General features: G+C 48.6%; 1 protein-coding gene across 3 annotated transcripts in view; it reads right to left on the minus strand.

Moving 5' to 3' along the window:
• Positions 1-20,555: 20,555 nt before the first annotated feature.
• Positions 20,556-25,637, minus strand: part of FSD1L (fibronectin type III and SPRY domain containing 1 like) — a 64,754-nt gene continuing 59,672 nt past the window's right edge. For all 3 annotated transcript variants that reach the window (XM_053299259.1, XM_053299258.1, XM_053299257.1), the window contains one exon: positions 20,556-24,132. In XM_053299259.1, coding sequence (XP_053155234.1) covers positions 24,010-24,132 — 123 coding nt within the window. In that variant the 3' untranslated portion in view covers positions 20,556-24,009. The remainder of the gene's footprint in view (positions 24,133-25,637) is intronic.

Consider the following 25,637-nt stretch of genomic DNA (forward strand, 5'->3'; position numbering starts at 1 on the left):
TGACCCTGACCCTAACCCTAACCCTAACCCTAACCCTAACCCTAACCCTAACCCTAACCCTAACCCTAACCCTAACCGGAGATGCTTTTCTTGCGACCCCCCAAATCGGCTTTTTTAGCCTCCACCCGAAGAGCTGTTTTTAGCCATCTCCGGAGAGTTATTTTTAGCAAGTCCCTGAAGAGGCGTTTTTTCCCAACTCCTGAAGAGGCGTTTGTAGCAACTCCTTGGAGAGGGATTTTTAGCCACCCTCTGGAGACTTGTTTTTAGCCCCCCCCCCCCCCCAAGACAGGTTTTAAGCCACACCCGGAGAGCTGTTTTTTCCACCCCGCGGAGAGGCGTTTTTTCCTCCCGCTGGAGAGGCGTTTTTAGCCACCCCCCAGAGATGTGTTTTTAGCGACCCCCAGGAGAGTTGTTGTTAGCCACCCCCTGGAGAGGCATTGTTAGCCACCCCTCGGAGAGGCGTTATGAGCCATCCCCGGAGAGGTATTTTTTGCCACTCCCCGGAGATGGATTTTTGGTCACCGGCCAGAGATGTGTTTTTTGCCTCCCACCGAAGAGGGATTTTTAGCCTCCCCCCGAAGAGGCGTTTTTAGCCACTCCTCGTTGAGGTATTTTTAGCCACCCCCGGCTATGTGTTTTAAGAAATCCGCGGAGAGTTGTCTAACCCTAACCCTAACCCTAACCCTGACCGGAGATGCTTTTCTTGCCACCCCCCAAATCGGCGTTTTTAGCCACCCCCCAGAGAGGCGTTATAAGCCATTCCCCTAGAGGTATTTTTAACTACCGACCGGAGATGTGTTTTTGGTTACCGCCCACAGATGTGTTTTTTTGCCTCCCGACAGAGAGGCGTTTTTACCCACCCCCCGACGAGGCGTTTTTAACCACTCCTGGATGAGGTATTATTAGCAACCCTCCGGAGAAGTCTTTTTAGCAGCCCCCAGAGAGTTGTTTAACCCTACCCCTACCCCTACCCCTACCCCTACCCCTACCCCTACCCCTACCCCTACCCCTACCCCTACCCCGAACCAGAACCAGAACCAGAACCAGTACCTGAACCTGAACATGAACCCGAATCAGGGTTTTTTCCACCCCCCGAAGAGACGTTTTTAGCCACTCTTTGATTAGGCGTTTTTAGCCACTGCCCGGAGAGGTGTTTTTATCCATCCCCTGAAGAGGCGTTTTTTGCCACCCCTCCAGAGAGGGATTTTTAGCGACCCCCCTGAGAGGGATTTTTAGCCATCCCCCGAGGAGGCGTTTTTTGCCACCCCGCGGAGAGGTGTTTTTAACCACCCTCTCGAGGTGTTTTTAGCCACCCCCAGGAGAGGCTTTTTATGGCACCCCCCAAATCGACATTTTTAGCGACCACCCGGATGCATTTTTTGCCACCCCCATAGAGGTGTTTTTAGCCACCCCCTGGAGAGGCGTTTTTAGCCATCCCCGGAGAGGAATTTTATCCAGTCCCCGAAGAGGCTTTTTTAGCCAGGCCCCAAGAGCCATTTTTAGCCACCACCCAGAGAGGGATTTTTAGCCATCCCCCAAAGAGGCGTTTCATGCCACTCCCCGAAGAGGTGTTTTTAGCCAGCCCAAAGAAGCATTTTTAGCCACCCCCAGAGAGGCATTTTTTGACTCCCCCCAGAGAGGCGTTTTTAGCCAACCCCCACATATGTCTTTTTATCCACCCCCCAGAGAATTTTTTTTAGCCACCCCCAGAGAGGTATTTTTAGTCACCGCCTTAGAGGTATTTTTAGCCACCCCCCCAACTGGGATTTTTAGCCATCCCCCAAAAAGGCATTCTTTGCCACCCCTGAAGAGGTGTTTTTGCCACCCCCCAAAGAGGCATTTTTACCAGCTCCCCAGAGATGCTTTTTCCAACCCCCGGAGTGTCGGTTTTTTCCACACCCCCGGAGATGTGTTTTTAGTAACCCCCCGGAGAATTGTTTTTAGCTAACCCTAACCCTAACCCTAACCCTAACCCTAACCCTAACCCTGAGCCTAACCCTGAGCCTAACCCTGAGCCTAAGCCTAACCCTAATCTTAACCCTAACCCTAACCCTAATCCGAACCCTTTTTTTTTGCCACCCCTGAAGAGGTGCTTTTAGCCACCCTCCGAAGAGGCGTTTTTAGCCACCCCCCAGAGAGGTGTTTTTTTTTCTCCCCCAGGAGAGGCGTTTTAAGCCATCCCCAGGAGATGTGTTTTTAGCAACCCCCCCGGAGAGTAGTTTTTAGCAACTCCGCCGGAGAGGCGTTTTTAGCCACCGCCTGGAGAGGCATTTTTAGCCACCCCCCGAAGAGGCGTTATTTGCTACTCCTCGGGAAAGATATTTTTAGCCACACCCCGGAGACACGTTTTTAGCCACCCCCTGAGAGGAGTTTTTAGCCACCACCAGAGAGACTTTTTTTGCCACCCTCTAAATCGGAATTTTTAGCATCCAGCCGAATTGGCATTTTTTGCCACCACCTAAGAGGCGTTTTTAGCCTCCCCCTGGAGAGACGTTTTTAGCCACACCCCGAGAGGGATTTTTAACCACTCCCCGGAGAGGGATATTTAGCCACCCACAGGAGAGGGATTTCTAGCCACCCCCAGGAGAGGGACTTTTAGCCACCCACCGGAGAGGAATTTTTAGCCCCCACCAGAGAGACGTTTTTAGCCACACCCGGAGAAGAGTTTTAAGCCACCCCCGGAGAGGTATTTTTAGTCACCCCCCTTAGAGGTATTTTTAGCCATCACCCCGAAGTAGGATTTTTAACCACCCCCAAAGAGGCGTTCTTTGCTACTCCTCCGGAAAGAGATTTTTAGCCACACCCCGGAGAAGCGTTTTTATCCATCCCCGGAGAGGTATTTTTAGCCAGTCCCTGAAGAGGCGTTTTTAGGCAGGCCCAAAGAGGCATTTTTAGCCACCACCCCCCGAAAAGAATTTTTAGCCATCCCCTAAAGAGGCGTTTTATGCCACTCCCCGAAGAGGCGTTTTTAGCCACCCCTCGGAGATGCATTTTTTGCCTCCCCCGGTGAGGAGTTTTTAGCCATCCCTCGGAGATGTCTTTTTATCCACCCCCGAAGAATTGTTTTTAGCCACCCCCCGGGGAGGCATTTTTAGCCACTCCCCCGGGGAGGCATTTTTAGCCACCCCCCGGAGATGCTTTTTTTGTCACCCCCCAAAATCGGCATTTTTAGCCACCACCCAAAGAGTCATTTTTTGTGCCCCCGGAGAGGTATTTTTATTCAACCCCTGAGAGGCGTTTATAGCCATCCCCGGAGAAGTATTTTTAGCCAGTCCCTGAAGAGGCGTTTTTAGCCACGCCCTGAAGATGCGTTGTTAGCCACACCCCTTAGAGGGATTTTTAGCCATCCCCCAAGGAGGCGTTTTTAGCCACACCCCGGAGATGTCTTTTTATTCACCCCCCGAAGAATTGTTTTTAGCCACCCCCCGGAGAGGCGTTTTTAGCCACCCCCGAGAGCTGTTTTTAGCCACCACCCGAAGAGTCATTTTTAGACACCCCCCCTGATGGATTTTTAGCCACCCCCCTTAGAGGTATTTTTAGACACACCCCGGAGTAGGATTTTTAGCCATCCCCCCCCCAAAAGGCAGTTTTTGCCACTCCCCGAAAAGGCTTTTTTAGCGACACCCGAAGAGGCATTTTTAGCAACCCCTCAGAGAGCGATTTTTAGCCACCCTCCGGAGAGTAGTTTTTAGCCCCCCAAAGAGGGGTATTTAGCCACCCCCCAGAGACTTGTTTTTAGCCACCCCCCGGAGAGGAGTTTTTAGCCACCCCCAGAGAGGCATTTTTACAAATCCCCGGAGTGGTCTTTTTAGCCACTCCCCGGAGAGGTATTTTTAGCCACCGCCCCCCCCCAGAGAGGGATTTTTAGCCACCCGCCGGATAGGGATTTTTAGTCACCACCCAGAGAAGGGTTTTTTGCCTCGAGCCAGAGAGGCATTTTTAGCCACCCACCGAAGATGCGTTTTTAGTCACTCCTCAATGAGGAGTTTTTAGCCACCGCCTGGAGAGGTGTTTTTAGCCATCCCCCGAAGAGGTGTTTTTAGCCATCCCCCGAAGAGGTGTTTTTGCCACCCTTCTGGAGAGGGATTTTTAGCCATCCCCCAGAGAGGGATTTTTAGCCATCCCCCGAAGAGGCATTTATTGCCACCCCCTCGAAGTGTTTATAGCGACCCCCCGGAGAGGCTTATTTTGCCACCCCCCAAATCGGCGTTTCTAGCCACCACCCAAAGAGGCGTTTTTTGCCATCCCCGGAGAGGCATTTTTAGCCACCCCCCGGATAGGGGTTTTTAGCCATCCCCGGAAAAGTATTTTTAGCCAGTCCCTGAAGAGACGTTTTTAGCCACGCCCCGAAGAGGCGTTTTTAGCCACCCCCCAGAGAGGGTTTTTTAGCCACCCGCCGGATAGGGATTTTTAGTCACCACCCAGAGAAGGGTTTTTTGCCTCGAGCCAGAGAGGCATTTTTAGCCACCCACCGAAGATGCGTTTTTAGTCACTCCTCAATGAGGAGTTTTTAGCCACCGCCTGGAGAGGTGTTTTTAGCCATCCCCCGAAGAGGTGTTTTTGCCACCCTTCTGGAGAGAGATTTTTAGCCATCCCCCAGAGAGGGGTTTTTAGCCATCCCCCGAAGAGGCATTTATTGCCACCCCCTCGAAGTGTTTATAGCGACCCCCCGGAGAGGCTTATTTTGCCACCCCCCAAATCGGCGTTTCTAGCCACCACCCAAAGAGGCGTTTTTTGCCATCCCTGGAGAGGCATTTTTAGCCACCCCCCGGATAGGGGTTTTTAGCCATCCCCGGAAAAGTATTTTTAGCCAGTCCCTGAAGAGACGTTTTTAGCCACGCCCCGAAGAGGCGTTTTTAGCCACCCCCCAGAGAGGGTTTTTTAGCCATCCCCCAAGGAGGCATTTTATGCCACTCCCTGAAGAGGCGTTTTTAGCCACCCCCTGGAGAGGCGTTTTTTGCCTCCCCCGGAGAGGCGTTTTTTGCCTCCCCCCGGAGAGGCGTTTTTAGCCATCCCCCGGAGATGTCTTTTTAGCCACCCCCCAGTGAATTTTTTTTAGCCACCCCCCAGAGAGGGATTTTTAGTCACCCCCTTAGAGGTATTTTTAGCCACCGCCAAAGTGGGATTTTTAGCCATCACCCAAAAAGGCATTTTTTTACCAATTCCCCGAAGAGGCTTTTTTTGCCACCCCTGAAGAGACTTTTTTTACCAACGCCCGAAGAGGCTTTTTTAGCCACTCCCCGAAGAGTCTATTTTTCCCATCTCCCGGAGAGGAGTTTTTAGCCACCACCCACAGAGGCGTTTTTTCCTCCCCCCCGGAGAGGTGTTTTTAGCCACCCCCCGATGTGTTTTTAGCCACACCCCGGAGAGATGTTTAACCCTGACCCTGACCCTGACCCTGACCCTGACCCTGACCCTCACCCTATCCTGACCCTAACCCGAAAACTAACCCTAAATCAAGCCTCAACCCTAACCCTAACCCTTACCCTAACCCCTCCAGAGAAGGAATTTTAGCCACCCTCTGGAGAGGGTATTTAGCCTTCCGCCGAAGAGGTGTTTTTGCTACCCCCGGGAGAGCGATTTTTAGCCACCTTCTGGAAAGGCGTTTTTAGCCACCGCTCGGGGAGGGATTTTTTGCCACCCCCCAGAGAACTCTTTTTAGCCACCCCCCGAGAGGTGTTTTTAGCCACCCACGGAGAGGCTTTTTTTTTGCTTCCCTCCAAATCAGAGTTTTTAGCCACTACTGAAGAGGCGTTTTCAGCAACCCCCGGGAGAGGCGTTTTTTGCCTCCAGCCGGTGAAGCGTTTTTAGCCACTCCTCGAAGAGGCGTTTTTTGCCAACCCCCGGAGAGGCGTTTTTTGCCACTCCCCGGAGAATTGTTTTTATCCACCCCTCGGAGAAGTGTTTTTAGCCACTGCCCAGAGAGGCGATTTTAGCCATCCCCCGAAGAGGCGTTTTTTGCCACCCCTCCTGAGAGGGATTTTTAGCCACCCCCCGGAGAGGGATTTTTTGCCATCCCCCGAAGAGGAGTTTTTTTTGCCACACCCCGGAGAGATTAGGGTTAGTGTTAGGGTTAGGGTTTGCTAAAAACAACTCTCCAGCGGGTTGCTAAAAACACATCTCAGGGCGTGGCTAAAAACGCCTCTCCGGGGGGAGGAAAAAATGCCTCTTCAGGGGGGTGTCTAAAATCAACTCTCCGGGGGGTTACTAAAAACATATCTCAGGGGGTGGATAAAAACGCCTCTCCGGTGGGAGGAAAAAAACGCCTCTCTGGGGGGTGACTAAAACGCCTCTCTGGGGGTTGGAAAAACTCCTTTTCGGGGAGTGGCTAAAAACGCCTCTTTGGGGGTGGCTAAAAACTCCTCTTTGGGGGGGCTAAAAACTACTCTCTGGGTGGTGGCTAAAAATCCCTCTCCAGGGGGTGGCTAAAAATGCCTCTTTGGGGCATGGCTAAAAACGCGTCTTCGGGGACTGGCTAAAAATACCTCTCCGGGGATCGCTAAAAACGCCTCTCCAGGGGGTGGCTAAAAACAACTCTCTGGCGGGTGGCTAAAAACACATCTCAGGGCATGGCTAAAAACACCTCTCCGGGGGGAGGAAAAAATGCCTCTTTGGGGGGTGTCTAAAATCAACTCTCCGGGGGTTACTAAAAACAACTCTCTGGCGGGTGGCTAAAAACACATCTCCAAGGGGTGGCTAAATAACGCCATTCCGGCGGGAGGCAAAAAACGCCTATCCTGGAGGTGGCTAAAAACGCCTCTTTGAGGAGTGTCTAAAAACGCCTCTCCGGTGGGAGGCTAAAAATGCCTCTCCGGGGGGTGGCTTAAAACGCGTCTTTGGTGGTGGCAAAACATGCCTCTTCGGGTGGTGGCTAAAAATGTCGATTTGGGGCTGGCAAAAAAGGCCTCTCCAGGGGTGGCTAAAAACACCTTTTGGGGAGTGGCTAAACATCCTTCTACTGTGGGTGGCTATAAATCGCTCTCTGGGGGGTCGTTAAAAATCCCTTTCCGGGGGGTGGCAAAAAACGCCTCTTCGGGGTATGGCTAAAATTCCCTTTCGGGAGGGGTGGCTAAAAATCCCTTTCGGGAGGGGTGGCTAAAAACGCCTCTTTGGGGGATGGCTAAAAACGCCTCTCCGGGGGATGGCTAAAAACGCCTCTCCGGGCGGTGCCTAAGAACTCTCCGGGCAGAGTCTAAATTTGCCTCTCTGGGGGGTGGATAAAAACAATTCCCTGGGAGGTGGCTAAAATTTCCTCTCCGGTGGTTGTTTAAAAATCCCTCTCGGGGGGTGGCTAAAAACGCCTCTCGGGTGGGTGGCTAAAAACGCCTCTCTGGGGGGGGGGGTGGCTAAAAACGCCTCTCAGATGAGAGGTCAAAAATCCCTCTCCGGAGGGTGGCTAAAAACGCTTCACCGATGAGTGGCTAAGAACGCCTCTTAGGGGTGGTGGCTAAAAACGCCTCTCCAGCGGGAGGCAAAAATGCCTGTGGCTAAAAATGGCGGCTAAAAATGCCTCTTCAGGGGTGGCAAAAAAATGCCTCTTCGAGTGGTGGCTAAAAATGCCGATTTGGGGGGGTGGCAAAAAAAGCCTCTCGGAGGGTGGCTAAAAACACCTTTCCAGGGGTTGGATAAAAACGCCTCTTCAGGTGGTGGCTAAAAAGGCCAATTTGGGGTGTGGCAAAAAAAGCCTCTCCGGGGGGTGGCTAAAAACACCTCTTCGAGGGGTGGCTAAAAATGCATCTTTGGGTGTTGGCTAAATACGCCGATTTGGGGTGTGGCAAAAAAAAAATCCTCTCAGGGGGTGGCTAAAAACACCTCTAGGGGGGTGGCTAGAAACACCTCTCTGGGGGGTGGCTAAAAATCCCTCTCCGGATGGGTCAGGGTCAGGGTCAGGGTCAGGGCCAGGGCCAGGGCCAGGGCCAGGCCTAGGCCTAGGCCTGTGTTGGGTTTAGGGATAGGGTTAGGGTTAGGGTTAGGGTTAGGGTTAGGGTTAGGGTTAGGGTTAGGGTTAGGGTCAGGGTCAGGGTCAGGGTCAGGGTCAGGGTCAGGGTCAGGGTCAGGGTCAGGGTTAAACAACTCTCCGGGGGGTTTCTAAAAACACATCTCCGGGGGGTGGTTAAAAATGCCTCCCCGGGGGAAGGAGAAAACCACCTGTGCTGGGGTTAGAAAAAAAAACACCTCTTCGGGGAGTGGCTAAAAATGCATATTCGGGGGTGGCTAAAAACACCTCTTGGGCGGTGGCTAAAATTGCTTTTCCGGGGGGTGGCTAAAAACCTCTTTCCGATGGGTGGCTAAAAACAACTCTCCGTGGTCATTGCTAAAAACACATCTCCAGGGGTGGCTTAAAATGCCTCTCCGGGTGGTGGCTAAAAACGCCTCTCTGGGGGGTGGCAAAAAACGCCTCTCCAGCTGGTGGCTAAAAGCCACTCCGGGGGTTGGCAAAAAACGCCACTTCAAGGACTGGCTAAAAACGCCTCTCCAGGCGGAGACTAAAAATGCCTCTCCGGGGGCTGGATAAAAACAATTCTCCGGGGAGTGGCAAAAAAGCCTCTTTGGGGGATGGCTGAAATTCCCTCTATGGGGCGCTTCTAAAAACGCCTCTCCGGTGGGTGGCTAAAAACGCCTCTCCGGCAGGAGGCAAAAAACGCCTCTCCGGGGAGTGGTGGCTAAACACGCCTCTCCGGGGTTTGGAAAAAAACGCCTTTTCGAGGAGTAGCAAAAAATGCCTCTTTGGGGGGTGGCTAATAATGCCTCTCTGCCGGGAGGCAAAAAACGGCTCTTCGGTGGTGGCAAAACATGCCTCTTCGAGTGGTGGCTAAAAACGTCGATTTGGGGGATGGCAAAAAAGGCCTCTTTGGGGGATGGCTAAAAATCCCTCTCCGGGGGGGTGGCTAAAAATCCCTCTCTGGAGTGATGGCAAAAAACGCATCTTCGTGGGATCGCTAAAAACGCCTCTTCGTGGGATGGCTAAAAATGCACCTCCGGGCAGTGGCAAAAACCACCGCTTTGGGGGATGGCTAAATATCCAACTCAGGGGGCGTGGCTCAAAATACCTCTAGGGGTTGACTAAAAATACCTTTCTTGGTGGTGGCTAAAAATCCCTCTCCAGTGGGTGGCTAACAACTCCTCTCCGGGGGGTGGCTAACAACTCCTCTCCGGGGGGTGGCTTAAAATCCATCTCCGGGGGGTGGCTTAAAATCCATCTCCGGGGGGGTGGCAAAAAACACCTCTTCGGGGGATGGCTAAAAATTCCTCTCAGGGTGGGTGGTTAAAAATCCTTCTCCATGGGGGTGGAAAAAAAGGCCTTTTCGGGGGATGGATAAAAACGCCTCTCCGGGCGGTGGCTATAAACGCCTCTCCGGGCGGTGGCTATAAACGCCTCTCCGGGGGGTGGCTATAAACGCCTCTCCGGGGGGTGGCTATAAACGCCTCTCCGGGGGGTGGCTATAAACGCCTCTCCGGGGGGTGGCTATAAACGCCTCTCCGGGGGGTGGCTATAAACGCCTCTCCGGGGGGTGGCTAAAAAACACCTCCCGGTGGATGGCTATAAACACCTCTCTTGGGGTGGCTAAAAACACCTCTCTTGGGGTGGCTTAAAATGCCTATCCGGGTAGCGGCTAAAAATCCCTCTCCAGTGGGTAGCTAAAAATGGCTCACTGGGGTGTGCCCAAAAATCCATCTCCGGGGGGGTGGCTAAAAAAGCCTCTTCAGGGGTCGCTAAAAACGCCTCTTCGGGGGGTGGTTAATAACGCCAAATTGGGGGATGGCAGAAAACGCCTCTCCGGGGGGTAGCTAACAACTCCTCTCCAGGGGGTGGCTTAAAATCCCTCTCCGGGGGTTGGCTAAAAATCCATCTCCGGGGGATGGCAAAAAACACCTCTTCAGGGGATGGCTAAAAACCCCTCTCAGGGGGGGTGGCTAAAAATCCCTCTCTATGGGGGTGGCAAAAAACACCTTTTCGGGGGATGGCTAAAAACGCCTCTCCGGGCGGTGGCTATAAACGCCTCTCCGGGCGGTGGCTATAAACGCCTCTCCGGGTTCTGGCTAAAGACACATCTCCGGGGGGTGGCTAAAAATGCCTCTCCTGGGTGTCGCTAAAAACACATCTCCGGGGGGTGGCTAAAAACGCCTCTCTTGGGGTGGCTAAAAACACCTCTCTTGGGGTGGCTAAAAACGCCTCTCCGGGGGGTAGCTAAAAATCCCTCTCCGGTGGGTGGCTAAAAACGGCTCTCTGGGGTGTGCCTAAAAATCCATCTCCAGGGGGTGGCTAAAAACGCCTCTTCATGGATGGCTAAAAACGCCTCTCCGGGGGGTAGCTATAAACCCCTCTCCAGGGGGTGGCAAAAAACACATCTTCGGAGGGTGGCTAAAAATCCCTCTACGGTGGGTGGCTAAAAATCCTGCTCTGGGGGGGTGGCAAAAAACGCCGCTCCGGGGGCTGGCTAAAAAATCCCTCTCCGGAGCGGTTAGGGTGAGGGTGAGGGTGAGGGTGAGGGTTGGCTAAAAACAACTCTCCATGGGGTGGCAAAAAAAGCCTCTCCGGGGGGTGGCAAAAAAAGCCTCTCCGGGGGGTGGTTAAAAACGCCTCACCGGGGGTGTGTGTGTGTGTAACTAAAAACAACTCTCCGTAGGGGTGGCTAAAAACACATCTCCGGGGAGTGGCTAATAACGCCTCTTCAGGGGTTGCAAAAAAAAGACTCTTCGGGGAGTGTCAAAAAATGCCTCTTTGGGGGATGGCTAAAAATCCCACTCCGGGAGGTGACTAAAAATACCTCTAGGGGGTGACTAAAAATACCTCTCTTGGTGGTGGCTAAAAACGCCTCCCCGGGGGGTGGCTAACAACTCCTCTCCGGGGGGTGGCTTAAAATCCGTCTCTGGGGGTGGTGGCTAAAAATCCCTCTCCGGGGGGTGGCAAAGAACACCTCTTTGGGGGATGGCTAAAAATCCCTCTCAGGGTGGGTGGATAAAATCTCTCTCCATGGGGGTGGCAAAACAGGCCTTTTCGGGGGATGGCTATAAACGCCTCTCCGGGCGGTGGCTATAAACGCCTCTCCGGGCGGTGGCTATAAACGCCTCTCCGGGCGGTGGCTATAAACGCCTCTCCGGGCGGTGGCTATAAACGCCTCTCCGGGCGGTGGCTATAAACGCCTCTCCGGGCGGTGGCTATAAACGCCTCTCCGGGCGGTGGCTATAAACGCCTCTCCGGGCGGTGGCTATAAACGCCTCTCCGGGCGGTGGCTATAAACGCCTCTCCGGGCGGTGGCTAAAGACACATCTCCGGGGGTTGGCTAAAGACACATCTCCGGGGGGTGGCTAAAAATGCCTCTCCTGGGTGTGGCTAAAAACACCTCCCAGCGGATGGCTAAAAACACCTCTCTTGGGGTGGCTAAAAACACCTCTCTTGGGGTGGCTAAAAACACCTCTCCGGTGGGTGGCTAAAAATGCTTCTCTGGGGTGTGCCTAAAAATCCATCTCCAGGGGGTGGCTAAAAATGCCTCTTCGGGGGGTGGCTAAAAATGCCTCTGCGGGGGGTGGCTAAAAATCCCTCTGCGGGGGGGGGGTTGCCTAAAAATCCCTCTCCGGAGGGGTTAAGTTTAGGGTCAAGGTCATGGTCATGGTCAGGGTCAGGGTCAGGGTGAGCTAAAAACAACTCTCCGGTGGGTTGCTAAAAACGCCTCTTCTGTGGGAGGAAAAAACCGCCTCTCCGGGGGTGGCTAAAAACGCCTTTCCGGGGGTTGGCAAAAAATGCCTCTTCAGGGAGTGGCTAAAAACGCCTCTTCGGGGAGTGGCAAAAAACACCTCTTCAGGTGTTGCAAAAAAAGTCTCTTTGGGGAGCGACAAAAAATGCCTCTTTGGGGGATGGCTCAAAATCCCACTCTGGGGGGTGGCTAAAAATTCCTCTAAGGGGTGTGACTAAAAATACTTCTCCGGGAGATGGCTAAAAATCTTTTTCCTGGGGGGTGGCTAAAAACGTCTCTCCGGGGGGTGGATAAAAACACCTCTTCGGGAGGATGGCTAAAAAGTCCTCTTGGGGGTGGTGGCTAAAAACGCCTCTTGGGGTGGCGGCTAAATATTCCTCTTCGGGGGGTGGCTAAAAACGCTTCTACACCCTTGCCTATCTCCTGCTGCCTCCCAGTGGTTATCTCTGCACCCCCAATGAAAAGTGTCTTGCTACACTTCTGCCACTGGACTGAGAGTAGCAAGTGATCCTTCCCTCTTAGGCCTAGAAGCAAGACTTGTTTCTGTGGCCTAGTTATCTTAGTGGTTCCTTTATATTCCAGACAGTGGGCATCAAGAAAACACCTTCCATCACTATCATACCTTGCCTGTTGGGATTCTGATAAAGATAACAATGAGGGAAAATGCCAGCTCCCTGGCTGGAAGCACTGGCAGAGGTCCTGGGTATCATTCTGAAAATATCCCTGATCTGGTTGGTGAGGGAGCAACTCCCAAGGACTCTCCTTAAGTTTCAGGGATTCAGTTCATGCGATTAGGAAGGGGACATGCTAAGAGCACACTCATCATGAAGTCCTGACACCTGCCTGGGACATCGCTTTGTTGCATTGGGAGGCTGTTCATCTTAATGGCACCTCTACATACTCTCCAACCAGCAGTATAGACATAGATCTAGGGCCCATGGAGATGAACAGCCACCTCATGCAAAAAAAGGGACATGCTGGAGGGCACTGGTGTTGGAGATTGATTCTCAACACTCATACATTCAGAATAGAGGCAGGAAGTGTAGAACTGCTCGCTTGTGCACTCACTGTATCAATCGCTGCTCTGGGTTTCATGTGATGGGCTGATACTCCTGGGACACTCCCTTCTTTGTTCTCTCTGTTCTTTTCTTCTTCCTTTGACCATGAGGGAGCTAGAACTGGGTGCAGGCTTTCTCGCTAAGTTTGTAACTTCTTTCAAGATAAACTTTTACTTTTCTAGACCTTAAACAGTTTTCTCTAGTCAGCAGCATCCTCCCGCCCTCACTTCCACTGGGAAGGAGAGCCACTGAAATGGAGGGACGGAGAAACCTGCTGTTGCTAAAACAAGAGAGCCCGGGGTAACCAAGGTAGCTGCTCTGAGCTTCCTCCTGCTTGGGGCATCAGCTCTTTGCTTGGAGGGAAGGGGAGGAGAACCAGTGGAAGTGAGGGGTCCTCAGAGGGATCCTGCTGCCGCCGCTGCCACCAACTCAAGAACACAGCATTCAGCGATGAAGAGGCAGAGTGGAGAAGGTCAAGCAGCCACCTACCTCTACCTGTTCTACACTTGGGAGGGCATGCTGGTGATTGCTGTTAGTAGGTCAACCCTAAATTAGGGTTGGATTTGGGTTCAACCAAATTCCCCAACCTTAAGTTAGGGTTGAATTGAATCCTAAGTTACTGGCCCAGATAGAATTCAAGCCTAACTTAAATGTTTTGGATTGTTTCTGGGTTGAACCCCACCACCACAACTCAAGTAAGGCCTTTCTCCATCTGCAAGCATATTATCAACAGTGCTGAGAAAAGAAAACCACATACAACCCTCTGTCAAGAAGTCTTTTTTCTTCTCGTGTCTAGATAGCCTCAGACTCATCTTGGTTGGGCCCTGGCTGTGCTGACAGCTTGCATGGCTGACATGTCAGGGTACCAGTCCAACTAATCATGGGCCATGCGTGCATGTCTGACTGTGCCACTTGGAGAAAAATGGTTAGCAGCAACACTTAGTGACTGTGGCCTTGATGTTGATGTGTCTTCTATAACTCCTATTCAATTGATATTTGGTGTCCCTGCTGGGTTGAGGTCATGGGCACACACACTGCAGGAATTAAAGGTTTTGGGGGGTTTGGGGTGTGTGTGTGCAAAGGGGAGCAAGGAAGCAGAGGTGGCTGGTGGCTAGTGTTTGCAGGAAGGAGGTTCGGCAGGGTGTGCCCCACACACCCAGTGCCAGTGGGCTGTGGTGGTAGGCACACACACTGCAGGAATTTATATTTTAAAAAAGCTTTAACTTTTGGAGCATGGGGTAGAAAAATAGAAATTTAAACAAACATTAATGCTACCCTTCACTGTCCTAAAACAACCTAACAGAGACCCCTCCCACAAAACTCCCGTTTAAAAAAGTTACACAATTCAGAAAACACACTTTAAATTTTGTTTCTCTGTGCACTGTGTAGTAAATGTGCGTGTGTGAAAAAATAAAATGGGGTACTACTCGCGGAGTCTAGGTCTTCTCACACGTAGCATCCAGTAGTGCCTTCTGTCTGGTCTGGTGGTCTCTCTCCTCTTCTCAATCCAGTCTTCTCCTCCTCTTCTTTTCTCTTGGGGGGGGGAGAGGAGGGGGCAGGGCAGGGCAGGGCAGGGCACTGGAGCCACCCAGGGGCAAAGGCCAGGCAAAACAAAAACAAAATAGAGCCCCTGGTGGCGCAGTGGTAAAACTGCCACCCTGTAACCAGAACGTTACAAGTTCGATCCTGACCAGGGGCTCAAGGTTGACTCAGCCTTCCATCCTTCCGAGGTCGGTAAAATGAGTACCCAGAATGTTGGGGGCAATATGCTAAATCATTGTAAACCACTTAGAGAGCTCCAGCTATAGAGCGGTATATAAATGTAAGTGCTATTGCTATTGCTAAGTGCTAAAAGGGAGGAGGGGGGTGGCCTGTCCTAGCAGCCAATGGCCACAGGGGCCTTTTCTCCACACATCAGGCAGGCAGTGATTTCTCTCAGCAGCAGGAAAGGGGGGTGAAAAAAGCAGGCATCTTGATCTTCTTTCTTCAGTCTTCTTCTTCCCAGCAGCAAGGAGGAGCAAAAGCTCCTGAGAGATACATGACTGGCCCAGAGTCACCCAGTTTCATGGTTGAATGGGGAGTTGAACCGGGGTCTTCCCAGTCTTAGTCCAATACTCTAACCACTCTACTAACTCCTGCTTGGCCAAAACCATCGGCTGTGCTGCTGGTTCATCCGAGTAGGTAAGCCGAGTAGGCAAGTCATACAGCCGAAAAAGCAGGAGCAGGGGTGACTTGGTAAATACCTGTCACTGCCACCCCACTGCAACAAGCATCACCCCCCCCCTTTCCTTGGCAATCTGCTCCAAGATCTTCCTCGTAGCCTCCCAGACATCTTTGGGGTGTTAACTGAAGCCTGAACTCTAACTGGGGAGGGAGGAGAAGGATTAGCCTATGTCCTCTCTAAGTAATCCTCCCAACTCTTCTGACAGTCCTAGCAACTACCTAAGATTCCCTCCTGCAAACTAAGCCCTAGTGGCTGGGGGGAAAGCCAGTAGTCAAGAGAATTTAAAAAACAAAAAACCCAGCACCTAACTAGGTGCTGGTACTCAGTTGTTGCAGCAAAAGTGGGGGGGGGGAGGGGACGGGTAGGCACAGGCTCTGTCTCTCCAGCAGTCCACACCACAGAACAGGCACAGCAAGCCAGACATCCAAGCAGTGTGCTGTAGTGATCTCAGTTCAGTCAGTGATTCAACAGACTGATTTCAGTGAGACTCATCTCTGAGCAGGCAGGCAACAGCAGTTTGAATTCCATGCAGAGCAGTTCAGCAACAGCAGTCCTCTTCCAAACACAGAATAAGCAATGCCAGGCTTCCTTTGAGACTCCCCTAATATATATTTTGAAACTCTCTCCTGCAGTCCCTTGTCCCTCTCCCAACCAATGGGGGCTCAGTTGCCCATGCCAACAATGGATACGAATCACAACTAGCCAACCAAGAAGCAAGGAGTTCACCAGCCAATTGGAAGTCAGTGCCAGAAAACCAATCAGAATTTGTAACAGGCAAACAAAATGGTGGCTTAAATAATCATATCAATTCAAATCAGGGTCTATTTGATTCGACCTCAAAAAGCGCCACTGAGGCCAATGGCCAATTAGATTTTGAACAAGACATCAAGATGAAAAAAATATCATCTTTCTGTTGCTGAAACAGGATGAGGTTTGAACCAGTTCAGCACCACGGGAAGGGAGTGACAAGCAGAATCTTAAAGAGAAAAGAGAGCAGGTCCTTACCTGCTTTCTGCCACCGCATGTAGCTTCCTGCTGTGACGGCACTGCCCCCAAGAACCCGCACACGGCGCTGGCAGACACGTGGGATTCACACATGCACAGGCACCATTTGCATGGTCAGCAACACCATGCTGACCACACAAATGGCACCCACAGATGCAGTGTTCCAGCACCACACATAGGTTCTTGGCGGCAGTGCCATAGTAGCAGGAAGCTGCATGTGGTGGCAGAAAGCAGGTAAGGACCTGCCCCCTGACCCAAGATCCCCCTCCCCGCTCCCTCCCCGTGGTACCAGTCTCTGTTCGGACCTCGTCCAAACCATTTCAGTGATGAACCAGTGCTCAAACCTCAGCGACAGTTCGTGCACATCTCTACAGGACAAACCCAATTAGGAATTCATTGTGAGTTTTGTGCCAGTGAATGGTTCAGAACAAGGAGACACTGAAACTCAACAAGTGAGGTGCTTAATGAGACCTAACAAAGGGATTCCACCCAAAAAATTCTCATATTGCTAAAAGGGAAATGATACAAGAACTTTGCATGTGTAAAGACATTGATGAAATGCCAGCAAGTGAAGGTCACAATTGGAGAGAAGCAAAAAATACATAAGATGCTCCCAGAACTGCCTCCAGGAAGAAAGACTGTAGAATGTACAAGAGAAAGGACTTGTGGATCTAAAATATTGTCCAGCAGGAAAGATGTTGGCAGGTGGACTACACAAGCCACTGCCAAGAGACTGTCTTCACACTTGATGGGAGATGATGTGACACATAGCTTGGTGTATGAGCCAATGAGGAATGTTGATGTGAGTCCATAATAGATGCTCAGCACTCACACATTAGGAATAGAGGCAGTGCGTAGGACTGTCTCCTTGTTCTCTCACTCTATCAATCTTTGTTCCAAATTTGATGTGATGGGTTGATACTCTTGGGATACTCCATTCTTTGTTGTTCTCTGTTCTGTTCCCTTCCTTCCTTCCACCATGAGGTAGTTAGTACAGGGTGTAGGCTTTCTATCTAAGTTTGTAACTTTAAGGATTTATTTTACAAGGTTTTAAACCTTGAACCCTTGTCTCCAGACCTCCTCTCTGAGCTCTGTTCTCTTCAAATTGATTGATTGTTAAATTTATATACCGCCTTTCATTAAAACAATCCCAAGGTGGTTTGCAGCAAAATTTAAAAACAAGATTGTAAAAAAGACACAATTAAAATATTAAGCTAAAAATATAAAACAAATCTGATTAAAAATTTAAAACGAGCATAAAAGCAGTCAGACACACAGCAGAGACAATCAAATGAAAGCCTGGGTAAAAAGCCACAATTTAACATGCTTTCTAAAAGCTGTGATGGAGACCGAGGAGTGAATAGCCACCGGGAGAGCATTCCAGAGTCTGGGGGCAGCAACAGAGAAGACCCTGTCCCACGTGCACGATTAGGTATGTGTACAAAACCAGTTTGCCCAGTTCGGTTCAAATTCAAACCGGGTTCGAACCAGGAGGGGGTGGTTTGGTTTTGCACGAAGCCCCCCGGTTCGGTTCGAATTCAAACTGTTCTGAGCCGTTTTGAACCTTCAAAAGTGGGTGGGGTGGTATCTGGCACCCATGGATACCTGCCACCCAAACTCCAAAGCAATTGGACACGCGTATGATTTTTAATGAATTTTTGGAATTTATTTTTATTTTTTTCTCATAGGGTATAATGGGACTCGAACCAGCCCATTATTCCCTATTATGGAGCACCCGTGGGTGCCAACAACCACCCAAACCCCGAAGCAATTGGACACCCCTACGATTTTTAATGAATATTTGAAATGTTTTTAATTATTTTTCTCATAGGGTATAATGGGACCCAAACCAGTCCATTATCCCCTATTGTGGAGCACCTAGGGGCACAAAAGTGGGGTGGGTGATAGGCATGGAGGTGTCAGCAAATGTATAGCTTCACATCGGGTGCAAAGGGGTGGCCTAGAGCAGAGTGTGGTGGAGTGGGTGGCACTGATTTTTAAGTGATTTTTGAAGTTTGTGTGTCTTTAAGGTTAGCAAATGAGAATGGATTCATGGTTTGTCATTGAAAATCTTATATGCTATCAAAGAATCTACACTCAGAACACCTTAGAAACAACAAAACCCAGTACCTCATGGGTTAGCAACCCATGAGGGTGGTTGGGACCCTCACTCCGGGCCACCCCAGCACCCAAGTGCATTTACGGGGCTGCTGAAACCTCCATTCTTCCCTATGGAGAAAAACCTTAAAACCACTTGTGGGGTGCTGGCATGGCCCAGAGTGAGAGGTGGTGTAGTGCACAGATGGGTTACTAACCCATGGGATACTGGGTTTTGTTGTTTCTGAGGTGTTCTGAGTGCAGATTCTTTGGCAGCACATAAGATTTTCAATGAAAAACCATGAATCCACTATCATTTGCTAACCTTAAAGACACATAAACTTCAAAAATCACTTAAAAATCACCACCCACCACACTCTGCTCTAGGCCACCCTTTTGCCCCCGATGTGAAGCTATACATTTGCTGACACTTCCATGCTTCTTTATGGAGAAAAACCCTAAAGACACGTAAACTACAAAAATTACATAAAAATAAGCCTTTTGCCCAATTCCTTTTAAATAATTCTGATAGCTTCCTTGCCCACCTTGGGCACTACCACCCACCACACTCCACTCAGGGACACACACACCCCGACGTGAAGCTATACATTTGCTGCAATCCTCATTATTCCCTATGAGGAATTCAAAAATATTTTTAAAATTGACCAATAATCGGAGGAATGTCCAATTGCCTTGTGGTTTTTTGGGTGGTAGGCACCCCTGGGTGCCTATCACCCACCCCAATTTTGTGCCCCTAGGTGCGCCACAATAGGGGATAATGGGCTGGTTTGGGTCCCATTATACCCTATGAGGAAAAAATTAAAATAAATTTCAAAAATTCATAAAAATCGTACGAGTGTCCGATTGCTTTAGGGTTTGGGTGGTAGGTACCCATGGGTGCCAGCTACCACCCCATCCACTTTTGGAGGTTCAAACCGGTTCAAAGCGAACCACCCCCAGTTTGGTTCGAATTCAAACCTGCAGCTCGAACCTGATGGCTGGTTTGGTTCAAATTCGAACCACCCCGGTTCAAATTCAAACTGGTTTGCACATCCCTGAGTCTCCCTCATTGTCGGCACCTGGAGCAGAGTCCCCTCAGATGACCTCGTCAAGTGGGCAGCAACTCTTGGGAGCAGGCGGTCCCTATCCTGGGTTACTCTGCTAAATGAGCGGCTGGTTCAGATTCTCCCCTACAATTGGGACATCCATGGAGAATGTCATAATAGGCGTGTTCACAGCTGGTCCCCTTCCTAATTGGTGGGCGTGGGTCTATAGTCAGAAATGGCCCAGGAGCAGAGAAAGGTGAAGCTGTTATGAAATCCTACTTACATTGCAAAGAAGTCTTTCCTTGTCTTCTCCCCCATTTCTTACCCTATCACCCTCCCTGTCTAACCTATTCCTCCAGTTACTAAAAGCTTACTAGCTCTCTACCTATATCCCTCCCAAAATGATCCCCAACAACACACTAAATAAATAAAATGACACCCACAGACACCACACTCTCTCCTCTCTACCCCTCCTGCTCCTCTACACCTCACCTCCTCCCCACTTGCCCAACTCTCCCTCAAAGAGCAGCTTAACCCCGGAGATGTCATAAAAGAGGATGTGTCACTAGCCTCAGCAATGGTCATTGGTCCTCTTGCTGCTAGAAGTTTCTTCAGAACTTTGAGGCAAACCCTGCTGACTGAGCAGAGGCACCTTTTAAAAGTGGTGATTCTCTTTATTTAGCCTAAGCTCCCCCAGCACAGTACCCCTCCATTAGCTGTTGCTGGTGTCTAATGTTTCTTTCTAGATTGTGAGCCCTTTGGGGACAGGGAGCCATTTTATTTTATATGTCTATATAAACCATGTTGGGAACTTTTGTTGAAGAACAGTATATAAACATTTGTGGTAGAAGTAGCATTAGTTCTTTCAAGTGTTCACATGTCTGTTTATCTGATAAATCGGAGGACTATTTGCTACCATGTTTAAAGCAACTCCATCACAGATCACTTATAGCAGGCACCTCACACCTCCATCCACTGCTGTTCATTCAAATAGCTACCTTCATGGCTCTGATGTGCTCCTGCTTCTGCAAGACACAAGGACTCGTTCCTTCTGCACCATCTTGACACCGATTCATATTTGAGGCGACACACATAAGTTGCTTTCTCCCCCCGCCCTGACTCTGCCCCCTGCTCTTTCCAGTCACGTGCCAGCCAAAAGGCAGCATACAGTAGGCCAGTGGCAGCTGGGCCTTCTCCACTCTGCCTCTTCATTGCTGACTGCTGCACTATTAAGCTGATGGCAGCAGCACTCTCTATCCCTCACTTCCACTCAGTCTCCACCCCTCTAAGCAAAGAGCTGATGCCCCAAGCAAAACGAAGCTCAGAGCCACTGCCTCCCCCCCGCAATGCCCCCGGCCTTGTTTTGGCAACAGCAGGTCTCTCCATCCTTAGTTGTATGCAATCCTTCAGGGAAAGACAGCAAAAATAGTCCTGGTTTTCAAAAGTTTATTAATACAAAATCCCTGTGAGATGTGTTTGAATTAAAGACACAGCAAATAAAAACACATGGGCTCTAAGGCACCCAGCAGTAGTGTTGCTATGGCAGGTAGGACTGTTGTCGTGGGATACTTGACAAGGATAAAGAATGCACTGAATACCTGAGGTACTAACAATGTGCAATTTCCCTGTTTAAGAAGATCCGTGTGATAAAGTCACATCATTATGCATTTTAGTCTAACACCTTATGCCATGAGCAGAGCAATGATATGGTGCCACCTTAAGAAGGCACATGCAGAAGTGTTTACCAGCAGTGACCACTGAACTTCTGGGGAGAGATGCAGAAACTGACCATTGTACAGTACCATTAATTTAGGTTTCCCCCCATAACTGTTCTGTCAATACACTTCCATTTAATACCAAGGATCAATAAGGTATGGTCAACAAATGCAGCCACCACACACGAAGTTCCCATGTCTACCCAATTACAGCTTGCCTCAAAGCAAGTCACTGGCTATTCTATACCAAAAAAGGAACCCAGTCCTACAAGGCAGCATACATGATTTGTTTCCTTTAGACAGAGAAGGATTGGATCCTCTCTCCATTATCTTTAAGCTTAAACTGAATTCTAAGCCTCGTCTATTTTTACATTCAGAAACAATCCTGAAGATCCTATGTGCAATATTGCGGCTTGGGCTTTCAGCTACTCTTTTTCGAAGTTGCTGCACTTTTGAAACCTCTCAGCATGATCACAGTTTTGTATTTTAACAAGGGAATATTCCATTTGCTGCTCTCTTTCATCAGAGCGCACTGAGCTTTGCTACTACATAATTATGTTTACACTGGGTGAAGATTTCATGATTTCTGAAAACAAAGTTAGCAACATACATTTGTTTTTCCTGTAAATATACAAAACAGAAGTTTTCATTAGCTACAAATATAAAAATACTTTAACTTTACAGTGGGCAAATTATGTACACATTGGAAAAACACTATGCCTTGTTTGCTACCAGATATCTAGGTCTACTGGAAGAGTCAACCAAAGCATTCAAATTAACCTTTTTGCTCAGTTACATTAACATCTGCATGCTTGTCACAGAATTAAAACTGATTAAGGGCTGCTAACTCATTAGTTTCATGATCCAAGGGAAAGATGTCTAAAGTGCTTAAGGCATTTCCTCTTGTTGCCATACCCTATCATTCACACAGTATGAAACTACCCTGTTCAGCAGCAAGAGAAGCAAGCACCTGTGACTGACTATTTTCACAATAAAGGTTCTCCCCAGAAGGGTGAAATTTAATCCACAGGTCTGCGTCACTGTATGTTTCTAAATAAGACTTAAGAGCCTCTAAACACTACTACTGCATCTGGAAGAAGTCGGTTGTGTTGTGGAAGATTTGCAAAAATGTCTGCATAACTGGATGTCCCTGGCATATATAGCAGTTCCAAAGTATTCAGTCTATTCAGCTTTTGGACCACACTTACAGTGTGCTAGCCATGTTAAGCCAGTAGTGCATATAAATTGTTTAACAGTGGTGGTGGAGACAAAGCAGTTACCTTAGGACTAAACATTATTCCAATTTTAAAGGGTCTCTCAACAGGATCCAGACTAATTAGAAGCTTGTTTACAACTCAAAGCAATACCAATGAGATCTTTTTAGAGTACTTGATTTTCTCCCAAACAGTAACTGGCATTTAAACCTTCACAAACCAGTCATCAAAACATCTTTATTTTCAAAAATCAATTGTGCAAAGACTAAAAACCCTTGCGCTTAAGTGCTGCAAACACACGGGTATTAGTATCAGAAGCATAGGAGGAGTCTTACAGTATTGGACAACGCTGGAGTGGTTTATAGATTTCTTAACTCTTAGACTCTAAAGAAGGCATTTATATGGTTTAAACATCGCCAATCTAGAAACTTTCATTTGATTAGTTACCAGAAAAATCATTTAGAAGTAGCAAGTAGGGAGTCCTGATAGAGCAATTTATATAGTAGTTCTGCTGAAAAGTTAAACGTCAAAACTGAATTGTGACATTTCCACAAGGACTATATGCATTGATTTATCAAAAGAGACCAACAAGTGTGCTCTATTTATAAAAAAACAAAAACAAACCAAAAACCAGTCTGCTTCATACTCTTTTTGTGAGGTTTCTCAAAGTGAGTCAGCAAATCTATAGTACATAAACTAAATGCCAAATCATATTATTGAACCAACGTATTAGCAGGGTTGGAAGCAAATTAGTATAGAATCTTAATATCTGACCTCCTTAACGTATGCTTCTGACACTACTGAGGGATCACCAGTTACAGTGCCTTTAAAATTGGAATGTACAATCCACTTTTTATATCCTAAAGGATGGGGAAAAGCACTTTAGAGGCTTGAAGGAAAGATCATTTAGGGCTTTAAGGTTAAATATGGGGAATTTACACCATGTTATGAAATGAAGGTATTTTATGCACCTAGAAGTTGACCCATCCATTGGGTTCAGTTCTATAGGACTGAATCTGAAAATCAAGATGTGGTGCAAGTTATTTAAAAGATGGAAATGATCACACCAAAGTGTGACTTGAGTGGATTTCAGGCATAGGCCAATGCCAAGTAAGTGCACATTCTCAAGTATATGTTCATTCATAAACACCGGAGAACTACTTTACCAACATGGGTGAGACTTAAAAAAAACCCCAACACCACTTAATGCCCCAAGAACAGAACACACTCTGGAGATTTAATATATGAGATGATATTAAGGAGCTTTTGAAGTGCTGCTTCCAAGTTAAGCTGAAAGGCCAGAAATATTCTCACATCGTTAAAGTGACATCTTCAACTCTAGATCATCCTACACGGCCAATGGATACTGTGCCCAGAGACAAGTTCAGAATGCATTACCTGGGATGACCCTTAGCCATCATGCCTGATCGTGTAAAAGCTATTTCTAATCAAAGGATTCTGATCAAAACTGGAGTGTTTTTTTCTCTTTCCATGATGAAAATTTGTGTGAATTTAGATTATCTTTAGAAGGTTCTCATTTTCAAGCTTTAAAGTACAACTCCATCTCACTTCCTTTTCTTGAGGGCAAAGAGCTAGTTTTAGGAATCCAGGAGAAAAAAGCAATGAGGGTTTTTTAGACCAAGGTCATACTTGTCTTTACTACAGGTCATAAAAGGATCAGTCAAGCATCCTTAAGACAAGTAGTCAAATTCAGTCTAACAGGAACGCATAGCTACAACCTCAAATACTCCCTTCTCTTTAAAAAAAAGCCAGCCTATTTTCCTATTACACGGCAGATTCACAGTACACTCCTGTTAATACTTCAGTTCAGCCCCAAACATTTTGCACTATTGGTGCTTAGGCTTTAGAAGCGATAGGAACATATTAAACCATTGCTCACAAGCTCTTCAAGTAACACCTGCAGAGAAAAGCAGTTAACCTAGAAGTGGAAACATCATTGGGTGACATTGGTTAGGCTACTAGCTGAACCACTCAGTCCATTTTCACTCTTCTGCATTGTTTTCACAGCACTCGGCACCTGCAGTCCTGTTGTCAATGTGAGACCACCACACCAGACCTAGAAAGCCAAAATTTGAAAGATAAAGCTCTCTCTTTATGCTCTCTAACTTAACCTTACTACACAATTGCAAGTGTTTTTCCACATGTGATGCTAAACCATCTTGTAGGAGGAAATGAGGGACTTAATCTTAATGCATTACTACCAAATGTAGGAGATCAAGTTTATACTCTAGGTCCTGCAGATTTTTTGTTGTTGGTGGTGGTATGATTCAAGACTCATTTTAGCATCACTTTCAACAGCTACTTGTATATTTGCTTTGAGCAACTATCACCCTAGGCCAGTTGTAAAATTGGTTCAGCTATCATAGCTCTCCTTCAAGAAGCCAGAGAACCTCTTGCTCTCTTGTTGAGGATGGAGCAGGGGGAGCATTTGAAGAAGTTGGCATGGCTATTTCAGTAGTGGTGGGAAAGAGGATCGGACGTTGGCAGGCCAGCATGCTGTTTAAGGGGAAGGGAATCCAGTAATTTAGTTACTGTTTTCCCTTCTGGCTGCCCTCTCAGGCCTTGGGGAATAGTTCTAACTCCCCACTGAACCTAACCATGCTCTTTTGTAATGTCAGGTTGGTTCAAAATAATATAGAAATCATCCATAATCTGATCATGGATGAAGAAGCCGACCTGGATTGTATTAACGGAGACCTGGTTGGGAGAGGCTAGTGGTCTTGTGTGGGCTTCAAATTCTTCCCCCAGGATACTCTGTTACTGAGCAGGTTAGGGGAAGTGGGCGGGGTGCGTGTGTGCGTGTGCGTGTGTGTGTGTGTGTGTGTGAACTGTGGTCCATAAGAACATCTCCTTCCTTATCAGGATCTCTGTGGGAGAACTGACTTATATTGAGTGTGTGTACCTTAGGCTAGTGACTTGGGATAGGCTGGAGTTTGTTGGTGTACCGTCCACCCCACTACCTAACAGACTCCCTAACTGAGCTGATTGAGCTGGTTGCTGAGTTGGTCTTTGAATCATCCAGGCTTTTGGTGCTGGGTGATTTCAATGTCCACTTTGGGACTGGTTTGTCTGGTGCTACTCAGGAGTTTATAGCATTCCCGACAACTATGAGCCTGTCCTAATTAGTCCTAGGACCTATGCATGTTGCTGGTCAAACGTTGGATTTGGTGTTTTGCTCGGATCAGATCAGTGTTTTATGGGTGGGGTGTCCTGTAGTCTCTCCATCATCATGGATGAACCACTTCCTGATTAAAGTTGGTTTCACAGTCATGTCTGACACCTACAGGGGTGGTGGACTTATTAGAATGGTCCACCTGAGAAGGCTGTTGGATCCAAGAGGATTCCAAAGGGCCTTGGAGCTGGTTCTGCTGGCGATTCTGTTGACGCTTGGGTGGATACCTCGGACAGAGAATTTACCAGGGCAGTAGACACGATCACTCCTAAGTGTGAAATCCACTTCAAAATTAGCTCCATAGTATACAAAAGAGCTATGGGAGCTGAATTGGCAAGGTGGACAACTGGTGCACAAATGGAGGACTCCTCATCTTGAATTCGTTAGGA

Source organism: Hemicordylus capensis, chromosome 2 (genome assembly GCF_027244095.1).
Source record: "Hemicordylus capensis ecotype Gifberg chromosome 2, rHemCap1.1.pri, whole genome shotgun sequence".
NCBI lineage: Eukaryota > Metazoa > Chordata > Lepidosauria > Squamata > Cordylidae > Hemicordylus > Hemicordylus capensis.